At 38.0% G+C, this 23,237-nt stretch overlaps 1 protein-coding gene across 1 annotated transcript in view; it reads left to right on the top strand.

Annotated features, from left to right (window-relative positions):
• Positions 1 to 23,237, top strand: part of TM9SF2 (transmembrane 9 superfamily member 2) — a 50,041-nt gene that overhangs the window by 21,431 nt on the left and 5,373 nt on the right. Inside the window, exons 4-15 of the mRNA XM_004012221.5 lie at positions 192 to 319; positions 4,782 to 4,911; positions 6,215 to 6,339; positions 7,294 to 7,405; positions 8,948 to 9,027; positions 9,810 to 9,918; positions 13,842 to 13,974; positions 16,269 to 16,388; positions 18,989 to 19,046; positions 19,628 to 19,787; positions 21,543 to 21,694; positions 22,744 to 22,855. Coding sequence (XP_004012270.1) covers positions 192 to 319; positions 4,782 to 4,911; positions 6,215 to 6,339; positions 7,294 to 7,405; positions 8,948 to 9,027; positions 9,810 to 9,918; positions 13,842 to 13,974; positions 16,269 to 16,388; positions 18,989 to 19,046; positions 19,628 to 19,787; positions 21,543 to 21,694; positions 22,744 to 22,855 — 1,419 coding nt within the window. The remainder of the gene's footprint in view (positions 1 to 191; positions 320 to 4,781; positions 4,912 to 6,214; positions 6,340 to 7,293; positions 7,406 to 8,947; positions 9,028 to 9,809; positions 9,919 to 13,841; positions 13,975 to 16,268; positions 16,389 to 18,988; positions 19,047 to 19,627; positions 19,788 to 21,542; positions 21,695 to 22,743; positions 22,856 to 23,237) is intronic.

Here is a 23,237-nt window from a genome sequence, read left to right on the forward strand (position 1 = left end):
ATATTGATGACTTAGGTTTTTAGAGAAACAGTAAGATTGAAATTTAAATGTGATTGAGCTATGAGGAACTTTTATGTTTATTATCAATATTAATGCCCTTAATTTAATGAGAATGTTTTGCTTTTACTCTCTGTTATAGGTGTGAAGGACCTGGGTATTTTAATTTGCTTTCCACTTTATTTTTAATACAGTTTACATTTAAGAAGGAGGAGACGTGTAAGCTTGTTTGTACAAAAACCTACCATACAGAGAAAGCTGAAGACAAACAAAAGTTAGAATTCTTGAAAAAGAGCATGTTACTCAATTATCAGCATCACTGGTAAGACATGGAAATTTGGGATTTGGGGCTTTTTCCTTTCACAGAAGAAGATTCTGTTTCATTGAATGTGTAAATTACTTCATTGACTAAAATGTAGCACATTTATTGCTAGAGGATTACTGAGGTTGACAGCTTAAAGTGTCCTCGTTGAACTGTGCTCAGATTATTATGCTGTCTGCTACTTGTTTTGGCACATAGACCTGGTACCTAGAGCACTTCTTTTATTCATGTGTAGTTTAAAGGAGCGTATTTATGCTTGGGGAAAGGAACTGAATCAAACTGGTAGAAAAATACGTTATTTTATACTTGTGGACCATGAAAAAGACCATGGGGGAAAAAATTTAACTTTCATTTGATTTTTGAGAAATAGCATCTATTTCAAATAAAAATCCTTGTATTTTGTGTAATGTTTTTTATTTTATAAGCATGATGTAACATTAACAAGATGTTTTAGCAGTCTGCATCATAATAAAAAAGCATTTAAAACTATTTTCCTTCCCACATACTATTTACCTACCATACAATATTCAAACGGTATTAAAAAAAGAGTCTCAAAAATGCAGCTTTTCAGGGATAACCAGTTGTTGTTCTTCTGGATAATTTTTCAGCAAATGCCTATATTCTGTGGTCTACACGGTTTACATAAGTTCTCCTTTTCCGTAAAGTATATGGTACTGAAGGTGGTGAACAGGATACTGTCTTGAATGTCGGTCCTGTCACTGTCTCAGATTGAGCCCTTTGCCCTCGCTCATTTTCAGTTTGGACATGACCTGATCCCGTGACTCAATAGGGTGGTTGGGACCTCTCATTCCCTCTTGCCTCCTGGGTTCCTCCCCATCCTCTCTTCCATACATATAGAGCAAAGAAGTCCTGGAGAGGGGCAACCCAGGGTCCCATGCTATTCACCAACTAGTCTGTGATTAGGGGATTTACTCTGATTAGCCACACCTGGGTAGAATACACCTGAACCACATAGAAATGAGTTTCCCATAGCAGGGCTCCGTTACAAGGAGGGAAACTTGCCCATTACACCATGTCAGCTTCTTTCTCATCTGACCCTCAGTACAAACGGCAGCTTGAAAGGCCCCTCCATCTCCTCATTTCTTTGGTTTCTGGTAAGCCAAGAGCATTTTTCCTCTAAGCTACTGTTAGACCACTGCATAATTGCTGAGTTAATGTAACTTGGGATACCTTTCTTACTTACAAGTAATTGAAAAGTTTCCCTTGGTGTTTTTGCTTTCTGGATAAATTGTTCTTTCCAGCCTACAGAATCATATTTAAGGCTCAGATTTGCCCCTATCATCTCCATTTTCTCTGACAGTTGATCATTTGTTGAATGAATGAAAGAATGACTCTTAATGGCGTATGGGTGATTTTTTAGCTGTCTGCTTTACCCTCGGTTCTTAAAATACTGTTAGAGTCTTGCTCCTAAAGATAACAGAAGCAGTTCTTCTTTTGTAGCTTCCTGATAGTAAAGTACTTAGAAATATTTTCAACTTATTTATGATGCAATTAACATAGGTACTGTTTGGATACCAGTATGCTTAATAATAAGAATAAATAATGTAAAATAGTTGCAAATTTAAACTATTCTTCTTAAAAAAAATAAACTGGAAAAGTACTGGTGAACAGTGATTTTTGTTGTTAAGTCAGAAAAGTTTATGATTTCAAGTCTGAATCCATTAACAAAAAAATCTAAGCCATATCACAGATATACAGTCTGGTAAATCTAGGCAATAGGGTTTGTCCTTAACATTATACATTTGGAAAATATTGATTCATATTGATGAATTCATGTGAACCATTAGTTGAGTATATTTCTGTCCTTAACTTCAGAGTTTTTTTACTGTGTAATTTGATTTTAAGCACAGGTAAGAGTTGACAGAGATAAAACATCATGAGCCTTTAGAAATATGAGAGATGGATGATAAAGTGTTCTCTACTGCTCTCAGCTTCTTTTATCCTGCTCCCTAGGAGCAGCACTGTTTATTCCTCATGTATGTCTCCAGATTTCTGTGCATATGTAGGTATATAAAAGAGGGTGTGCCTTTTAAAATAACAGCTGAAATATTGTACACAGTATTGTACACAATTTTGCAAACTGGTCATTTTAAGAAAATACAGGCGTTTTTCCCTGTAAAGCACATCTGTAGATCTCTGTCTGCCTCGTTCTTTTTGTAGTTGTGTAGCATTCCATCCTGTGACTGACCTGTAGTTCTTCCTCTATGATATTCTAACCATACTACCTTTTGAACGATTAAAATGCCTGATTATGTTAGTGCACCAACTCATTATTCTCGTTATAGAGAACAGTTAATTAACAGTAGTTAATATTCATATCTGAATTGATGAATACTTTTAATTCTCACTTGGAATTTTAGAACATAATTTGAGGATTTCTTGGCTTGCTCTGTCGGTAACCTAAGGTACTTCTTGATTCTTGAGACTGAACAATAAATGTTTTGATACCAGCAATAGACGCTTGAATCCCTGTTCTCTTCATGGCTTGTGATTATGCTTTTTCCCTAAGTTTTGCCGAAGACTTGGGTCTTTGTGATATTTTATTTATAAAAGCGTAATTTATTTAACTAGTTATCAAAGTACTTACTTTTTTAAAAAATATCATAGAATCGCCAGACTCTGGCTTATTGGACAGAAAGGGGTCTTTGAAGATACTTTAGTCTAGTGAGTACCAATCCTGGATCTCAGTTGGCTGGCAAAGAGGAGTATTAGAGTGGGTAGCCATTGCTTTCTCCAGGGAGTCTTCCTGACCCAGGGATTGAACCTGGGTCTCCTGCATTGCAGGCAGATTCTTTACCATCTGAGTCACCAGGGAAGCCCCAAAAGTAACATAAATGCCAGGTTTCCTTGCTTTTTGCTGTAATTTTTTTGGTGTATTGTGGCAACATGGGTTATTTCATTTTGATCAGAAGCTCTAGAAGTTTTAAAAAAAGGAAACTCTAGACATTCATTTGTTGGGAAAAGCAGTTATTAATAAATGAAGCTTGACTGATAGAAGTGTTTCAGATGGAGCCTGTAAAGGTAGAGAATAATAGAAGGTATCCCTTAATGATGAAAAATTGGGGCCAGTTATTTGAGCTTTAATTTTCTGAGTTGTCTTACATATTCTTTTTCACTAGTTGAAAATAGTATTTTTAATATTTTTGGTGTTACAAATTTCAGTAGCTACAACTTTCTGACTTAGCAAGGCAGTAATTGAAAATTATGTTATTTGAAACTTATACATTTATATCCAAGGATTTGGGGGTTGGTTTTTTCTTGTTTCCAACCAGTAAAAGACTATATCAAGGCATTATATAAATGGTAAATTTAGAATATTCACCTTAGTTTCACATTTTCTAACTAGCACTATAATTTTATACAGTACTTTCTCTGATATGATAGCATAAAGATATTAGAATTAATATATTGCTAGTATATATTCATTGATTGAACTTCATTGTCTAAAAAATTGAAGCAATTAACTGATTCTTGAGGCCTCCTGAAAATATGAATTATTTATATTATATAACATAGTTTTCATGCTTCTAATATTTTATAGTCTTTGCATGGGAACTGCTAGCCTGCTGGTTATAATAATAAGCAACTTAATAGTGTAGGTGATTCTTAAATTTAGTACATTGGGTACTATTAAATAGCATTTAAATGTGACGAGATGTGTTTTATTAAGTCATAAATGTATACCCTGAGTGAATATAGAATCATAATTTTACTTCCTAAGGCATACGTTAATTAACAAATAAAACATGCCCTGGAGTGTTGTCTTATGACTGTAATAGAACTAGTATATTTTTAGTAATTATTTTTATTTGTATCCTGTGGTGTGTTCTGGGCATTGGGAGCCCCATGCTCAGACTTTAATGTGGTTATACAGTACTACAGAATTTTATTCTTAAAAAAGTTTCTTTTCACTATAGAATTTGAAAATTTTATTTCTTTAGCTTTATAGCAGCCTTTCATTTAGACATAAGTTGGATTTACACAGTTTTAATAGACACTGTAATTTTCACTTTTTCACCTGGCCCTTAAGTTGAATATTTCCCCATATCTTGCAATTATATTCTCCTTTTTTATTGAACTACCTGACTAATAAAAGATTTCTTTCTATACTGTTCCATAAGCTATTCCCAAGAAACTAAACATACTGTTTCATACCTATTTAGAGCTTTTGAGTGTTCTACTGAAGATAAATTATACTTAGGTATCTAGATAATGACATTATTAAGTTAGTGATTGCAGTAAATTAACTTATAAAGCTCCCTTTCAAAAAAGCTACTATATATGTGTCATATATTGGCATAATACTATCACTTATGAAATACCATACACCTTAAGGCATTTCTAGACATTCAAATTTTACAGAGTGATGACAGATTTGGTGAGTAATTCCTAGTCATGTTACATGGTGGTTTGTAACTTGACTTTTCATTTCCATGCACAGGATTGTGGATAATATGCCTGTAACGTGGTGTTACGATGTTGAAGATGGTCAGAGATTCTGTAATCCTGGATTTCCTATTGGCTGTTACATTACAGATAAAGGGCATGCAAAAGATGCCTGTGTTATTAATGTAAGTTTCTGGTAAACTAACTCTGCTGCTTTTAAAATAAGTTTTTTGGTAGAAGGCTTCAGTGCTTATCTGGACACAGATTGTTATATTCATCAAATGAGTACTATTTGCATGTTCTGAAGGACAAATGTTGAGTCTTTTTTTGGGGGGGGGGGGGGGCTGCAACACAAGGCTTGTGGCTTCTTAGTTCCCAACCAAGGATTGAACCTGGATCACCACAGTGAAAGTGCCAGGTCCTAACCACTGGACTGCCAGGGAACTCCCATACTTGAGTTGCAGTTTATAACTCTGGAACTAAATAATTCAGATGCGGTTCAGCATTTACAGACATTGTCTCTTACATGCTAAATACTATGCTATGGGCTTGGACTTTGTATGTTCTGACTCTATTAAAAAAATGTTCTTAGTGGACTACCAGAAAGACCTCATTGTAAGTCCATGAAATTTGTATTGGAAAGTTAAGTCCATAGAATATTGTATTGCAAAAGTTTGGATATTACACCTTTTTAAAAAGGCATGAATCTTTGAGGCCATTCTTTTATGATTAAAACAAAATAAGTGAAGGCATTAATTGAGAAGGTAGTCAAAATTATTGGGAAATATATATCAAATTTTATATAATGAGGTTAACCTGGTTTAATCTCTTAATGAATATAACCTGAATATCAACCTCTTAATGATATTCAGACATACAGACACACACAGTGGGATATAATACAGCCATGAAAAGGAATGAAATAGTGCCATTTGCAGCATCATGGATGGACCTAGAGATTATCATAGTAAGTAGAGTAAGACAGGAAAGACAAAATATATAATATTACTTATATGTGGAATCTTAAACAGTGATACAAATGAACTTATTTACAAAGCACAAACAGATTCACAGACATAGAAAACAAAACAAACTTATGGTTACCAAAGGGGAAGGGGGGAGGAGGATAAATTAGAAATTTTGGATTATTTGATGCGAACTACTAGGTAAGCAACAAGGTCTTCCTGTCCAGCACAGGGAACTGTATTCAGTATTTTGTAGTAAACTGTAATGGGAAAGGAGATACATATATGACTGAATCACTGCTGTGTACCAGAAGCTAGCATACCACTGTACTTTAGTTAAACTACCATTTTTTAAAAAAAAAGATTGGGGAGTTTAAGCTTAAAACTTACTCATTTTTATGGAGAAGATGAGAATTCTGTCTGGGTTCGAATTTTCCTGAATGGTGGGGCTCATTTTAAAGTTTAATGTTTTGATTCTTTTATAGCCAGTGTTCTAACACTAACTTTCAGCTCTGTTCCACAGTCAGAATTCCATGAAAGAGATACGTTTTACATCTTCAACCATGTTGACATCAAAATATACTATCATGTCGTTGAGACTGGATCCATGGGAGCAAGATTAGTGGCTGCTAAACTTGAGCCAAAAAGGTAACTGTGAAAGAGATAAAAAAAAATAATTAACTGTAAGCGAGATTTAGACCCAAAGAATAAATATTTTGGGCCCAGTTAACTTTTCTTTAGTCAGTGTTCTGACATATAATTTGGTATTTTAGTTGTTTTTACTCAAATTCCCTTTAGCGTGATTTATTGAGTAGTGAGTCAGTGTTCTGACATATAATTTGGTATTTTAGTTGTTTTTACTAAAATTCCCTTTACATGATTTATTGAGTAGTGGGTTGTCCCGAGAAACCATATGAATATTTTCCTGTCATGGTAGGTGGTAGGCAAACCAAGGTGCCTGTTCGTTTTGTTTTTCAGTCATTTTTTGACAGCTTTTCCATGTCAGCCTGGAATGGAGAACATGAGTGGTCAGGACCGTGTTCCCTTTTACAGTGGAAAAGCAGAGGCCCAGACGAGCTGCTTAGTGTGTCATATCGAAAGTCTTCATGAATGTTAGATGCCAGTATGTGACAAGTCATTGCAAGGGCATCTCTTCAAATTATCAGCTTTTTTAGTGTGAACGTACCTATTATTTATTTGGGAGGTGCTTTTTAAATTGAGTATTCTTTTTTTCCCCCATGATTCTCCCTGCCCCCAACACCAACTGATATAGCTATTTTCTCATGCCACTAATGGTAAAGAAATGCATACCATAATAAGATGGCAGTTAATTTACACTCCCTCAGTGTTTGTTTTGATTTCTTTGAAGATTCTTTAGCACCCTTCAAGTATTGTTTTCAAAAGTTTGGTTCTTATTTGAGTAATAGTTTGATAATGTATATGTATATGAAGCCCTTCATATGAAGTAAAGATTTGTACAGTTGTGATCTGAATCACTTTTGACTGTCAGCAGCGTTGTGAAATATGTACAAGATCTCTAACCTTTACTTCATTTTAAAAAACTACTTCATCAGCATCTTGCTGAAATGTTTCTTCTTACAGCTTCAAGCATACCCATATAGATAAACCAGACTGCTCTGGACCCCCCATGGATATAAGTAACAAGGCTTCTGGGGAGATCAAAGTTGCCTATACTTACTCTATTAGCTTTGAGGTGAGTGTGATTTTATCTTTAGTATAACTCAGAAATTAATTTTAAATTCATATTACTTAAACTAATTAAAAATATTAATGATCAGGCTTGTCAAGTAGATAAGCTTTTAATGAGCTGATTTTTGGAATAGTTTGTCAGTGCACCAGGCAACATAATCGTGCTCAAAACTAAGTCTTCATTTAAATAAAAAGTATAGGAAATTAGAGAACTGAGCCTCATTAAAAAAGTTAAGCCATAAGAGACACAAACAAGGCAGAAGGTAGAAAAGAGGCATAAAGGATGGTATGAAGATATCCAAGATAGGCAACAAGCATTGGTATGGCCGAGCACTGCAGCAAGCATTTGTGAAAACGACACCATTTTTGAAACCAGGATTTGAGTGTGATTGTAAATGAAGAATTTCCTGATGATAGATAATTTATTATAAATTCACTGGAGGGTTTTATTAGGAGGAAAGTAAAGTTTATTGCATGAGAATCTTGGGCAATCTTCCATCTCTATTTTTAATAAAGTATTTTGGCAATTCAATATAGTTGTGACATTTACTGTCCCCATATAATATATAATTTTGCAAGCCTGGTGCAGTAAATAATACGCCTTTCCCTCTGGATATTAAGAGCTCAGTGTGGATGACACCTGCTAGAGGCTCAGGGTGCCTAGGTTATAGCTTTGGTCTGGTTAAATGTCGCAGATATAGATAGATAGCATCAAAGAAAATCATGAGTAAGCTATTCCACTCAATTTTCTGAAAAAATTAAATACAGCTTCTAAATCATAACATTTAAAATAAGCCTTTGCTAATTAAGATTTAAAACAAGACTTTAAAAAATACAAGTAACTAGATACTGTTCAGTTCAGTCACTCAGTCGTGTCTGACTCTTTGCAACCCCATGAATTGCAGCACGCCAGGCCTCCCTGTCTATCACCAACTCCCAGAGTTTACCCAAACTCATGTGCATCAAGTCGGTGGTGCCATCCAGCCATCTCATCCTCTGTCGTCCCCTTCTCCTCCTGTCCCCAGTCCCTCCCAGCATCAGGGTCTTTTCCAATGAGTCAGCTATTTGCATGAGGTGGCCAAAGTATTGGAGTTTCAGCTTCAGCATCAGTCCTACCAATGAACACCCAGGACTGGACTCCTTTAGGATGGACTGGTTGGATCTTCTTGCAGTCCAAAGGACTCTCAAGGGTTTTCTCCAACACCACAGTTGAAAAGCGTCAGTTCTTTGGCGCTCAGCTTTCTTCACAGTCCAACTCTCACATCCATACATGACCACTGGAAGAACCATAACCTTGACTAGATGGACCTTTGTTGGCAAAGTAATATCTCTGCTTTATTGTTTTTTATTTACTGCTTAATTTCATCTTGATTTTTCTGAGTCTCGAGTAAATCTCGCTCAGTGAATCTTACGACTGACTCAAGTTATGTTAATGAGAAATTGTTGATTGGAAGGTTAAGCTCTGAATGGAAATCTTTGGATTTCTGGTATACTTTGTTGGCAAATTCTTATTTAAAGAGGAGTTTGTTTTTTATAATCTGTCTAGGAAGAGAAGAATATCAGATGGGCATCTCGATGGGACTACATTCTGGAGTCCATGCCTCATACCCACATTCAGTGGTTTAGGTAAGACTACACCGTTAATCTCCTTCATGCTCTGTCCTTATTCTGTTCTCTGTTGCTGTGAGCATCTCATCCACTCTAACTCTCGCCAGTTACTCAGAAGGCTGGGCTTTTGAATTAGGTAGACTTGGATTCAGTCCTGGATTTTGGTCACTGGTTGTGAGTCAGGCTGGATCACCCAGGTGCTCAGAGTCTATTTCTTCATCTAGAATTAACCTGTCTCACTGTACTGTTCTGAGGATTGAAGGGAGGTAATAAAACAGCATTTGAGCACCTTACCTGGCATGGAAGAGGGCTCAGTATACAAGCTGCTACAGCTGTTAGGACTGTTTTTTTATAAATAATAATAATTAGGATTAGAGTTATTGTTGCTGTTACTCTTTCTTCAGAACATGACCCAAAACTTTTATCTAGAGAACTGTTCAAGGTGCCATTACGCTCCTTTTCCTGCTTCACTGACTAATCTTTTTGACACTCATTAATTTACTGAATAACTTGTTTTTCAGTAGACTTCTTGAGGGTAGAGACCAGTCCATTATTGATCCTTGCAGCTTATGGTGTGTTAATTTGGGCACAGTAGTTATTAATGTTGACCATGGACAAAAAACTCTTGTTCTCAATAGACCATGAAGCCAGAGCACAGTTCATTGAATTTGTTTGATTTTAGGTCAATTTTTCAATTGATTAATGCTGTTTCAATGTTACTCAATAAATTGTTTTTAGAAAGAGTTCTGCTGATCCAGTGATTAAGCTCTAGGTTAATCCTGACGTGCTTATTTCTGCAGCATCATGAATTCCCTGGTCATTGTCCTCTTCTTGTCTGGAATGGTGGCTATGATTATGCTACGGACACTGCATAAAGATATTGCCAGATATAATCAGATGGATTCTACAGTGAGTGAAACATCTGACCTATTCCTTGGTCTGCCGTGGATAGTCTTTATTTTTTCCTTTGGGAAATTTTTAAATAATATCTTTAGTCAGAATCTGCTTTTAAAACATTTCTTCTCAGAAGTGATCCTGAATTGACATTTTCAGATAAGGAAATGATCCTTAAGAATTGGTTTTGTTGGTAGAGACTTAGTGCCTACAGCTCTCAGAGCTGAACTGTTCACAGTCTCGTCTGCAGCAGTAGAGGGTGAGAAACAGTGCGGGTGCAGGACGCCAGCTCTGCCCTCCTTTCACTTACGTGCTGTCAACTCTGTTTCTAGCAGATGTTCAGTTTGGGAAGCCGCAAAGTATTTAAATTTTGTGTATAAGTTTGATTTTTTAATTAATTTTAACTGAATTTATATCATTTCAACCTTTTGGTGTATTCAAAGTAATTTAATGTCTCAACTTCATTTATTCTCATTTTAAGTTGTGTAATGTTTTGCATTTCATACTTTTTCATTTCCCAGCAATGATTTGTAATGAATACTCAAGACTCAGGTTTTCATTGTTTTCTCTTCCCTAGCTTCTTAGCCTCCCCACCCATCTTTCTGTCCTGTTCTAATTAGAAAAAAGAACATGTTAATGTTTATAAGCTTTTTAGCACTTACATGCTGCAGTTTCTTTCCCATGATATTATTGATTATATGCCTTATTAAGTATTTTATTAAAATAATTTCACAATACTCTGTTCATAATTGGTAATTCCAAATAATTGCTAAGTTAATGGAATTTTTTTCTTAATTTGTGTAGAGGTGCTTTGGGGTACAGGACAGAAAACCCCATTTCCAGTCTTGCTCCCATTGTCTGCCTCCTGCCAGTCTCTCAGGGTAGCTGTCAGAGTGAGTCTGTTCCAGAGTGTCAGGTCATTTCACTCTGGATCACATTCCTCCAGTGATTTCCATCCACCGCACTCAGAGGCCAGAATCGGCCCTCACAGTGGCCCGCGAGGCTCTGTGGTAGCCCCTGGCTCTCTGCTCCAGCTGTGCTGGCCGCCTTGCTGTTCCTCAGACGCATCGGTCATGTTCCCGTTCCAGGTTCTTCCTTACAGTTACTTTTCTGCCTTCCCCAAGTGTCCTGCCTCAGAGAGTCCCTCACATTCTCCTGGTCTTTACTGAGATGTGCTCTTCCCAGTGAGCCCTTCCTCACCATCCCATTAAGATTACATCCTCTCCACCCACACCCCACACCCTACACCCATAATTCCTATCACCATCTCATATACTATGTATTTTGCTTATTTGAGAAGATCTGCTCATAGGAAGTTGTCTGTTATACTCACTGTAGGATCTCTGGTATTTTAAACAGTACTAAGCATATAGTTGGTGATCAGCAAATATTTGTTGGAATGAATGAATTAGCCCTTGATGTACCAGACATGATGCATTGCTGGCCTTCAGTTCAGTTCAGTTCAGTCGCTCAGTCGTGCCCGACTCTTTGTGACCCCATGAATCGCAGCACACCAGGCCTCCCTGTCCGTCACCAACTCCCGGAGTTCACTCAGATTCACGTCCATCCGACTGGCTAAAAAAAAAAAAAAGGAATCCAAGGACTCCCCCAGATCCACCCTATCCCCCAAGATTGAGTGAGGCCAGAGCAGGAAGCAGTGCCAGCATGAGAGGTTAATGTTCTCCTTTAGGAGTATGCTTATATCAAGTTTTTAACCAATTGGGCAATTAAATTGAGTCAGTGGTGAACCTTGATCTCCTCCTGTTTATTAAGCCTGGATTGTTGAAGCGGGCAGAATGATTCTAGGTTAGTAAATGCCTTCCGTTTTGAGCACAATTGAGTTGAAATAGAAGGAAAGTCTTCCAAATTTGGGTTTGCTGGATTCTCTGCATTTGAGGTCCATAACATATGATCTAAAAATTCACAAAAATTTACAATAAACAACAAATTTGTACCAGGTCCCAAATATTTCAGATATTAGGATTATTAATTACAAAGTAAAGATATATGAAAAAGTAACAGCTAGGATTTTCCAGCACAGATGAAAGATGAGAATCTATAGATAAAGATTACGCAGTGTCTCCAAAGTGGAATAAATAGAATGAAATCCACACCTCAGTCAGTTAACCATAGGAGACCAGAGAAAGGAGAAGGTCTTGACTTAGAATCGGCCAGAGGGAGAAAGACTGGGCTTTCTGCAGAGGAGAAGCAGTGAGATTGGCAGTGGAAACTCAAAAATAATATCTTTAAATCGATGGTGAGAGAAATTAACTACTTACATAGAACTGTGTACTCAGAGATCTTTCAAAAATGAAGGTGAAATACCTTTTTCAAACTAACAAAAACAGCTGACCACAAACAGACCTTCTCTAAAGGAATTTCTATAGAAATACTTTAGTAGAAAATAAGTAATAATCCTAAAGAGAAGTTTAGAAGGATTAGTTAACAAAGAAATTTCAAATGATATTTTCTGCCTATAAGAATAATGAGTCTAAATATGGAGGTTAACAAAAGTGTATCAACAAAGGAAAAGTAGCTTTGAGGAATAATTGTGGATGAGGTAGGTGGCCATCTGGAAAAAAAAGTAAATTCCAACTTCATTGCTTATATTCAGATGATTAAATGAAAATGTGGAACTGTAAAATACTAGACCACATGGGAAGTTATTTTTAAATCTTGTCTGCTGCTGCAAAGATAGAAATCTGAGTGGGAATTTGGGGGAGGGCTACAGAAGTACCCTGGACAAAATGTTAAGAGAGGAGGCTGAAGAAATAGCAGGGGCCACGTTTTGAAGGAGTTTCTAAGCTGTGCAGTCTGAATATCACTGAGAAGCTGTTGAAGTATACAAAACAGTGTTGACATGGCCAGATTCATGTTTTAGGAAAATCGCTTTTAACAGTGTGTGGACAGTTGTCTGGAGCTGGGCAAGATTGGAGGCACTGAGACCAGTCAGAAGACTGTATGAATTTCCACAGTCAGGGGATGGTAGCAGGGAAGAAGTAGGGCAGTGGGCAGATAAACAGAGGGTGTCCGGGAGGTGGGATGGAATGCTGATTGGCCAGTTGAGAGGGTGGAAGAGGAGAGCAGCCAGTGAATGACCCTGTGTTTCTGACCTGAACCACCGAATTAGTTAAAAGGATCTTTCTGGTTCTGTATTGAGATTCAACTGAAGTGTAGAAACCAAGACCAGTTTAGTGCACACTGTGATAGCCAGGTGAGAGGGGATGGCTTGAACAGGGCTAACCTGTCCTGTGGGTAGATCTTAAAGCTAAACTGTAGGAATTATTAAAGGATTGTATGAAGTGTGGGGAAGGAAAAAGATAACTCCAAGGTTTTGGGGACTGAGCAGCTGGTAGTCTAGAGTTTTATCTACTGGGGGAACTGCAGGTAGAGGTGGGGAGAAAATCAATTTCCTTGTGGATGATTCTGCTCAAGGTGTCCACATTCAGCCCTGTGGAGCTGTTAATTAGGCAGGTATATATGTGTGTCTGGAGATAGGGGAGCAGTGTGAGCTGGTGACACAAGCTTATTAAAATTATCAGAGCCTACTATGCATGCAGAGTAGCTTTGAGAACTGATACCATTTGCTTGTTTTGGAGATTAGTTACTGAGGGGTAAAAAGGATATAGAGTGTGATTTAAAATTGTCATCAAGTTGAATCATAAAACTTGACTGACTAGGGCATGGTATCCCATTATCTTTGTATTTCTTTTTAAAGTATCTCAGTAACTATTTGTAGATCTTAACACACACAACATTTCTTTAGAAACAATTCAAGAAAGTTATATGAGTCAAGCTTTCATACTTCAAAACTGAAATACATATTAATATCTGTAAGTTTTTCTTTAAATTTCTGTATCTGCATATTCAACAATGAACAAACTGCCTAGTTTTCTTGATGATCCCATGGTGATGAAACGATTTCCTTCCCTTTTCAGGAGGATGCCCAGGAAGAATTTGGCTGGAAGCTGGTTCATGGTGATATATTCCGTCCTCCAAGGAAAGGGATGCTGCTATCCGTCTTTCTGGGATCAGGGACACAGATTTTGATTATGACTTTCGTGACTTTATGTAAGTGTCAAGTGAAAACTAACATGTAGAAAATGCTTTTTAAAAATAATTATTTGAAATCCAGTTTTCCTAAGTTGTAGCTAAGCTAGCTTATTGTTTCTGAGAGTCTTTTGGTTCTCAGAATCTGTGTTCTTTGACCATAAGTGACCAGGGGCGGGGTTAGCCATGCCAACAGTTGACTCTTTAGATTACCCTCACAGCTGCATAGAGACCAAGCTTGTCGTGGGAGCACAGGAGCTGCAGATCCTCATCTGGGCAGCCTGGAAGCAGGGCCATGCAGGTTGGCTGTCCTACCTCACCGGAGCGTATGATGAACATCCCAGGACATCCTTGGCTTCCACTGAGAAGGACAGAACAGAGAGGAGACGGGACAGAACCCAGAGGGGACGAGACAGGAAGCTTTTGGAGACCTCGCCACCTTGGCAAGATTTAGGAAGCAAGACCTATTTCTTTCCCCAGCCACGTTGAGGAAAGATCTTCCTACACACACAAAAAAATATCTCTTCCTTGTGACTCTTGAAAGCCTTCAGAAATTTTATTAAGTCCTACTTTGTCAGTTAGGACAGATTTTTAATTTTTCTTTTTTAAAAAACAGAGCTGACCTTGAGGTATTCATCAGCAGGAGTGGCCCTGAGACTCCTGTCTGGAGATGTTTTAGTGTCGTGGTCTTTCAGTTTTCCAAGTTATCAGAGAAAAATATATTTATGAAAAGAGTTTTATGAATTTTGCTTTTATTTCCTCATGTTCTCGTTGCCTGCTACTGGTGAACAAGTAACACATGAATGTTACTAGAAAAATTCTGAAACCACTGACTTTTCAGTAACTTTCTTAGCAAACACTTGTTCTTATGTTTGTTTGCATATTAAGTACGTAATACTATAGTCATTTTCTGCAAGTAAAATTGTCCCAAGTTTTTATGATGCAATTAAACACGTAAGTGTTTGGAAAGAGAATGACAGATTCCAGATGTCTGGCACCTGCAAAGTTTGGGGTTGACTGATTTGCACCTTCCGGCTCCGCTGAAGACTTAACTAGAACATATTTATCTACTAACAACTTAGATAAGGTGATGTCAATGTGATGGGAGAGGCTAGCCAGCAGTTGTAAGTATATTACACTGAAGAGGGGAGATTGGGAAAACGAGTCATGAAGGAGGTTTTGACACAGCCAGACAATTGATTGCAGAGTCCCAGAGAGCCGAGGTGGAGTTCCAGGAGAGTGGTGCTTGAGGGTGAAATTTGGCTTTCAAATTAGATCGAGAGTGGCTTTCTGCCCCTCTCTGATCTTTGTTGGGGTCAGCTAGAAAGCGACCTTGTCATGAAGGACAGTTTCAGAGAGCCTCCGTTAGAAAATGATAGAGATTGTTTCTCTTTAGTGCTTGAATATGGACTTTTTGCTTCAGAACAATCCATATGTCAGGCCTGAGAGGACTGGGGGAGGGTGCGTCTTAGCTTAAATTCCAGTAGATCCTCTAGTTACCCTGTTTGGCTTCCTGTGATGGTGAGTTTCTCCTCTCCAGTCGATGCTGCTGGGAAGGTGTGCAGTGGTGTTTGCTTGGCTGTGTGCTCCTGGGGGAAACACCGGAAATTTCAGTGAGAGAGCCACCTGCATCTGTTCTTGGATTTCTTTCTGAGAAAGTCATATCTGACTTCCAGTTTAAAGCTCGGAATCGCTATAAATATAAGATGGTGGTTTTTTTTTCTTAATTAGTTGGGAGGGTTATATAGTGAAGAACAAACAAGCAACTAGCTAAATAAGAGTAGGAAACAATTTCCCAAGTTACTGACCAAGCCCTTCAGTAGCTAGTGTTCACAAAGCTAATGGTGCTGTGAAATCTTTTTTCCTCTCTTTTGTCCTTCGACTAGACTCTGCCTCATCTCTCATGTTTGGATGTTACAAGGGGGTTTTTTTTCACCCCAGAGGAGTCAGTATGATTTTTAAAAGGAACAGAAAGTGAGAATATTTTACAGTGGGAGTATTTTTATTGATGTTAATTTAAAAGCTGTACTTGAAGCTCAGAAGAGCTGAAAGCACTCTTGAGCTTGCAGTCAGCCTCCACTGGTAACAGGAAAGGTTGACCCTGACAGGAAATGTCCAGATTGCAGCTTGCCTTACGTGTGATCCTGTTGATGCAGTGCCTTAGATAGTACCAAGATTCAGTGTGGCTGCGTGGTAAGGGAGCATATTTTCATGAAGTTGTATTTAGTTTATTGTTTAAAAAATGAGCAGGGTCTTCTATCACTTCAAAGGAAACAATAATAAAATTCATAACTTTAAATTACTTATTTTTTTAGTTTTTGCTTGCCTGGGATTTTTGTCACCTGCCAACCGAGGAGCTCTGATGACGTGTGCTGTGGTCTTATGGGTGCTGCTGGGCACTCCTGCAGGCTACGTCGCCGCCAGGTTCTACAAGTGTAAGTAGGAGCTGCCCTGCCGGGTATCAGACCAGGAGTCTAACCTGCCACGTCGGGGTCTGAGCCTTTGTGTCTGGTAGTTGAGGCTGTTCAAGCAGTGTGTTAAGAGGTGTCTGAAGAAGCTTGTGAGATGGATGACTGTCCCTAGATTTGCTTGTTCAAACACGCTTGTTAAACAGTGGCTTCAGTAAATTTAGGTGCTGCCTATCCATTGTCCCCTCTCTCCTTCTTAAGTTTTGACTTAATAGCTTTGGCTGCACAACTTAGATTGGCTACATTCATAGAAATATATTTAGTCTAGTAAAGGGAAAAAAGTATCACTGAGTCATTTATTAAAGCAAAAAGCGCATATATATATATATATGTATATAGGAACACTTTATGAGAGAGAGGTCGTACTTACATTGATTTAATGTTTGTGAAGGTACACTGTACATAAATTCAGATCTCACTGTTTAAAGAGCCCCCAGGTAAGTTACTCTTGTAGCAAGGTTTAGTTGCATTCTCTTGTGTTCTTGCTTTCCAAAAGTAAAATAAAGTTCAGTGAAAAAAAGAATTCAGAGCCACAGAATAGTGAAATAGGATGAGACGACTTACAAAGTAGCTTTTCCGGGTCAGCAAATGCCAAAGTTTGCCTTGCTTAGGAAGCCTGTGGTCCAGTTGAGATGATCCTATTGGTAATCTGTGATTGAAAATGCCAGGGAGATGATGACACAGGGCTAGGGTTCCCCAAGGTCTTCTGATAGGACTAAGGTTTCAGCTAAAATACACAGGGTTGCTTAGGTAGCCTTAAGGTGTGGTTGGCTAGACTCAACCCCAAATGGAAGTATTAGATTTTGCTAGATGTGTAGAGTTATGTGAAGGCCTGTGTGCATGTGTGAGTGAGTGAGTGTGTTTACTCTCTGTGAGTTTTGTCAGACTTCTTTTTTTCTTTCATTCTTTGCTGACAGACATAGGATTAGGCTGGTCATAGGTATTTTAAGACGAAGGAGACAGGGTTGGAGCCCTGCCTGCTCCCCCCGCTCAGTTTCTGTCCTCTTGCTTTCCTTCCGTTCCTCAGTCAGGCTCTGCACTGCACACCTGTCTGGGGCCTTCTCACCTGCTCTTCCCTCCACTTGACTTCCCATCCGTACTCCTTGCCCGACGGACACACCTCCCCTTCTTCTCCTGTCTGTGCTTCGGACCTTGCTGCTGATTAAGTAGCATATTCATCAGGCAGAACATTCGGAGACACTGTCACACAGTGCTTCATTGTATAGATTCATTTTTAATGTTTCAAATAATAATATTTGAATTTTGATTGGAATTGTATTAAACCCCCAAAATTCATAATTTCACAGTAGTCTTGTCAGTAATGCTGTGAATTCAAATCATATATATAAATTATTTTTTCTTTTAGACCAAGATGTACTTCAGTTCAGTTCAGTTCAGTCGCTCAGTCGTGTCCGACTCTTTGCGACCCCATGAATCGCAGCATGCCAGGCCTCCCTGTCCATCACCATCTCCCGGAGTTCACTCAGACTCACGTCCATAGAGTCAGTGATACCATCCAGCCATCTCATCCTCTGTCGTCCCCTTCTCCTCCTGCCCCCAGTCCCTCCCAGCATCAGAGTCTTTCCCAATGAGTCAGCTCTTTGCATGAGGTGGCCAAAGTACTGGAGCTTCAGCTTTAGCATCATTCCTTCCAAAGAAATCCCAGGGCTGATCTCCTTCAGAATGGACTGGTTGGATCTCCTTGCAGTCCAAGGGACTCTCAAGAGTCTTCTCCAACACCACGGTTCAAAAGCATCAATTCTTCGGCACTCAGCCTTCTTCACAGTCCATTAAACTTATAAATTGTTAAAACTTGTTTTAAAAATCAAAGCTGTGTTCAGATCTCAGCCAGTTTTATCTCCAACTTTTAAACTAGGAGTGAAGGAGTACTTTCATTTATTTTACTCCAGATACTTTACATTTTTAAAGTGGGGGTGGGAGTTAGAAGCAAAGAAGAATAAACAGCTGGTAAGTAAATTGTTCTATCAGGTGGCGGCACCCCTTCTGTTCTCAGTCACCTGATCCTACACGCTGACCCCCCACCCCTGACCCCCACGGCCTGGAAAAGCTGCCCTGCTGGAGACACCCTGGAGATTCAGACCTCCTGTGGGCATTCAGGAGTGCTGCCTGTTAGGCCTGAGGGTTCCTAGTTTGAGAACAGATTCTGAAACTGACCTCAGGGTAAATGAGCATTTCCAGGGTACTCTTTCTTCATCCAGTCCCAGTGATTGAAACTGGGTTAGAACTTAAAGGTTTGTTTTGTTGTGAAGTTAAAAAAAGTAGAAGAGAATAAAACTTGTTTGGATGACTTTCTTTTGATACTAGATTTATTTGATGCTGAAACAAAAGTCTTTAGAGTGGGACTTAATCCAAGCATTCCTGGGATGTGTGTCTCTGGGTTTGGATCATTTGATGAGGAAGTATTAGGACCTTTTGCTCACGTCAGTTTTATAGGGATAGGCATCCAGTGCGTGTTCATTTGTCCAGTGCCAGACCTGAGATGTGGACATTTGGTTTGCTTTGAAGGTACGTCTTTGAGTTAATGCCACTTTTGTTTTCTCCTGCAGCCTTTGGAGGTGAGAAGTGGAAAACAAATGTTTTATTAACATCATTTCTTTGTCCTGGGTAAGTGGGGTTTTCAATAATAACTTGCTTAACATAGTCATATTTTAGTTCCCAGAATTTCTGTCCTGTATGTCTAATCTTTCCTGTGTGTATCCAAGAAAATAAATTTAATTTTTAAAAAGTGAATGTTCAGCGAACATTTGCAGAATGACTACTACCTGTCTTACCTGGGAAAAACTGCCTTTAGACAGGAGAGTTTTTTATATTCCTTTTCTTAAAAGTCTGTTTCTTAGTCTGGCAGTCCCAAGCGTGATGAAAGTACGTTAAGGGGTAAATTTCATAAGGTGCTGATAGGAGTTATAAGTCAAGCAAAACCAATTTGAAGAGCAGTTCAGTTTTCTACTAAAGTTTTTTTATTTTTTAACTTACTTTTAATTGAAGGATAATTGCTTTATAGTATTGCGTTGGTTTCTAACAAACATCAGCATCTACTGAAGTTTTAAATTCACATACCCTAATGACCCAGCAGTTCCACTTTACTGTGTATAGCACAGAAATTGTGATACTTGCTGCATATGATTGCCACTGTATCATTTTGCTTCTGCCTCAACTGTTACCCAGACGCCTGTTGTGTCTTTCAGGATTGTGTTTGCTGACTTCTTCATAATGAACCTGATTCTGTGGGGAGAAGGCTCTTCAGCAGCCATTCCTTTCGGGACCTTGGTTGCCATCTTGGCTCTTTGGTTCTGTATATCTGTGCCTCTGACATTTATTGGTGCATACTTTGGTTTTAAGAAGAATGTAAGTTTACAGATGTAACTTATTTGAATGAATCTCAGCCGTGGAAATTAGCGTATGCCACCTTAAAGATGCACATGTCTAGAAGATAGAAACTAGTCCTGTGGGATCTGAATGTCACAGAAAATGGATGACTTCTTCGTTTGACTGCAGTCATTCTTAAAATAGTCCTCAGAAGAATGTGGTTAGAGAGAGGTTATGGATGTAAAGTTAAGATTTCAGAGTTTGATAAGTAAATGGAAATGAAAACTGAAATAGTTTATAGGAAATGAATGCTAATTTAAACTAATGAAAAATATGAATTTATTACATTAAAAATAAATTGTTCCCTTTTTTTAACTTAAAAAATACCTGTATCTTTTTTTCTTAGCAATAAATGTTTCTAACCTATATAACTTAACTAAGTAAACTGGGTAAAACTGAGTATGAGTTAGGAAATAAAGCTGTAAAAAAAAAAGTTAGTGACCATACAGTAAGGATAGCAGTGTTTTTCATATGTAGTTTTGGAATAAACTTTATGTGCTTACCTGCTGGCATTTGGTTTTAGGACGGGTTGCAATCGCGGCTCAGTCCCTCCCTCCAGCCTGTCTGCCTCCACCTCTGCTGCCCGCTTTCTACCTGCAGGCTCAGAGGAAGCTGAGAATTCACTGTTGGGTCCTCCTCTAACTCCATTGTCTTTGCTCTTCTCTGAAAATGTCTCCACAAGGCTAAAAGAAGTTACGTAGTTGAGCATACTTTGTGAGGGGACCTGGAATACCCTGGAAGAAACTTATGTACTTTTAAGAGACTTCAGAGTTTCCACTGCACCTACCATGCCAGGCTACTAAAAGATTTCTCAATTCTTTGACATTTTGTTTATGACTTGAAATCTGTATAGCATAAATAGTAAACTGACATGATTTGAAATTTTTAAATTGCATAGATGAAATAAGTACTTAAAATTCTAAAAATATAAAATTTGAAGAATGGTATAGTGATTCTCTGCCTCTATACACATACACTGACATATGAAATAATCAAGTTCACAGAAGTATAATCTCAATGAGAATATCAGGTTTTAACTTTTGCTATATCATCACAAAAACTATAGAAGTAGGTTTTGAACTTTTTTTGCAAGAAAGTAAATTTCTACATGTGTACTCTGCTCCCTCCCCCTCATGTTACTGTGTTTAGGTACTTTAGGCTTCAGTTGTTTTTATGCTACCATGTAATGTAGTGTGTTAGAGAATAATTGAGAACATCAGCAGTAATTTATGATCATAAAGCTTCATATAACCATTCATTATCTTCCTTGTGTTCTTAAGTCTTAGCAAAAATTGAGCAGTTTTAATAGAAATGACATTGTCCATCTCCAAAAAACACATTGACAACAGTTTCAGAACCAGTATATATTTTTGCAGTAAATATATACTAAAAGGAGAAGCTTAACTCTACCTTTGTACTAACTGCTGTTTTCTGAGTCCTATATTGTTTCCTCCTGTGTGTTTCTTATTTTGTTTAAGCCATTAGTCACTGGATCACTGCTGGAAACAGTGGTGGCTTGTTCCAGGAGACAGACAGACTATTGTACCTGATGGTATCTGGTTTGGGGCTTCTGAATACAAGTTTCACTCTGATGACCTAGGTAGACTTGTATTGCCACTAATGTCAGCTTGGAAGCTGAGAAAAAGCTGACAAATAATCTAGTGCAGAGAAGAATTTCTTAAATAGATACATAATTATTAACCCTTTCTCTCTCTCTCTTTTTTTAAACTGAAGGCCATTGAACACCCAGTTCGAACCAATCAGATTCCACGTCAGATTCCTGAACAGTCTTTCTACACAAAGCCATTACCTGGTATTATCATGGGAGGGATTTTGCCCTTTGGGTGCATCTTTATACAGCTTTTCTTCATCCTGAATAGTATTTGGTAAGCTGAGCACTAAGTCCTCTTATTGTACGTACTACTAGCTTCTCTTTTTGTTGATAGGGCTTACTGTTTATACCTTTAAATGTAAGCTGTTCTCCAATAATCAGAAATCTTAAGAGATAAAAAGTTGTTTTATCTTTTCAGTGTTAGAAGAATTGTGATAACACTTATTATTAGTCAAGGGCTTATTATTTATTGCTCAGTTCTCACGCCTCTGTGAGGTGGATACTGTCCCACTTAACGAGATGAAATGAGATTTTGGAGGTTAGGTAATTTGTCTGTGTCACCCGGCTACTGTGTGACAGAAAATTCACCTGTCTCTCCAGTCCTGTGTTTTAATAAGTAATCCATACTGCTTCAAAGGAGTGTCTTTGAGCTCTTGATGGGAGGGAATTCAAGCAAGCATTGTTGAGCTAGATAACCTTCAAAGTCGTTTCTTATCCCAAGATCACTTCATTCTCTGGTTTCTTGTTTGAGTAGGAAAACGCACCGTGGTAATTTTGAGCCACTCATACCCTACAGTATGTTGTGATCTTTATTTGATCACATTGACATATGCTACAGAAAGTATCAGGGTTCCAGGTAGCATTGTCAGAACTAAAGTTGAACTTTTTCAGTTATTAGAGCCTGTCTTTCCTTCCTGTTTGTTATAGTGTTTTCCAGATTCAGCTGATGCTGTCATATATGATAAGAAACAATCTGTACCCAATATAACCCTTTCTTAGTTTGGCTCTGTCTTTACATTAATTTTTGGGGGGAAGTGTCAAATTTTTCTGACTCACCAGTAGACAGACAGAGTAAGCATATTTGAATAAATACGAGTTGCAAGTCCTACCTGAGCAGGAAGACACTCGAGTGCATTGTTGTATCCTGCCTGCCCTGCCCTGCCTCTGCCACATACATCACATCGTCTAAACCTGGGAGAATTTGTTGTCGATTAGATGGGAGAGAAAGCAAACATTTTCAGTTCAAAGAAATGAGAGGAGTGTGTCATTTGCTGTGTCAAGAAGAAACTGTTGATGGGTTCATTCTGACTTGTTTGATTGTAGGTCACACCAGATGTATTACATGTTTGGCTTCCTGTTCCTGGTGTTTATCATTTTGGTTATTACCTGTTCTGAAGCAACTATACTTCTTTGCTATTTCCACCTGTGTGCAGAGGTATGTATTAGCAATATTCACTTATGTTAACTTGCTAACAGTATTTATAATTTTGACATAAGGTAACCTTGAATACTATTAATTGAAGTAACTGTGTTATTGTGGGGCAAGTTGTGAAGTAATTTTCTTTATTGTCTTTTTTTTCCATGTCAACTTCTAATGTCACAAAATAGCCCCCCAAACCTGAATTATCAAAAGATTGCAGTCTTTTTTTGTGTGTCAGTATTTTTTTGTTCAGTGAGCAAGTATAACTGCACATATTCAGTTATAGGTAGAAATTGACCTACATTCCTAAATCAAATGCAGCCATCTTTAAGCCTGATTTAAGATAATTTCCCAGTGCAGTATATTTATTATTTATTTAGAAGTTAACTTTTAAAAT

Source organism: Ovis aries, chromosome 10 (assembly GCF_016772045.2).
Source record: "Ovis aries strain OAR_USU_Benz2616 breed Rambouillet chromosome 10, ARS-UI_Ramb_v3.0, whole genome shotgun sequence".
NCBI lineage: Eukaryota > Metazoa > Chordata > Mammalia > Artiodactyla > Bovidae > Ovis > Ovis aries.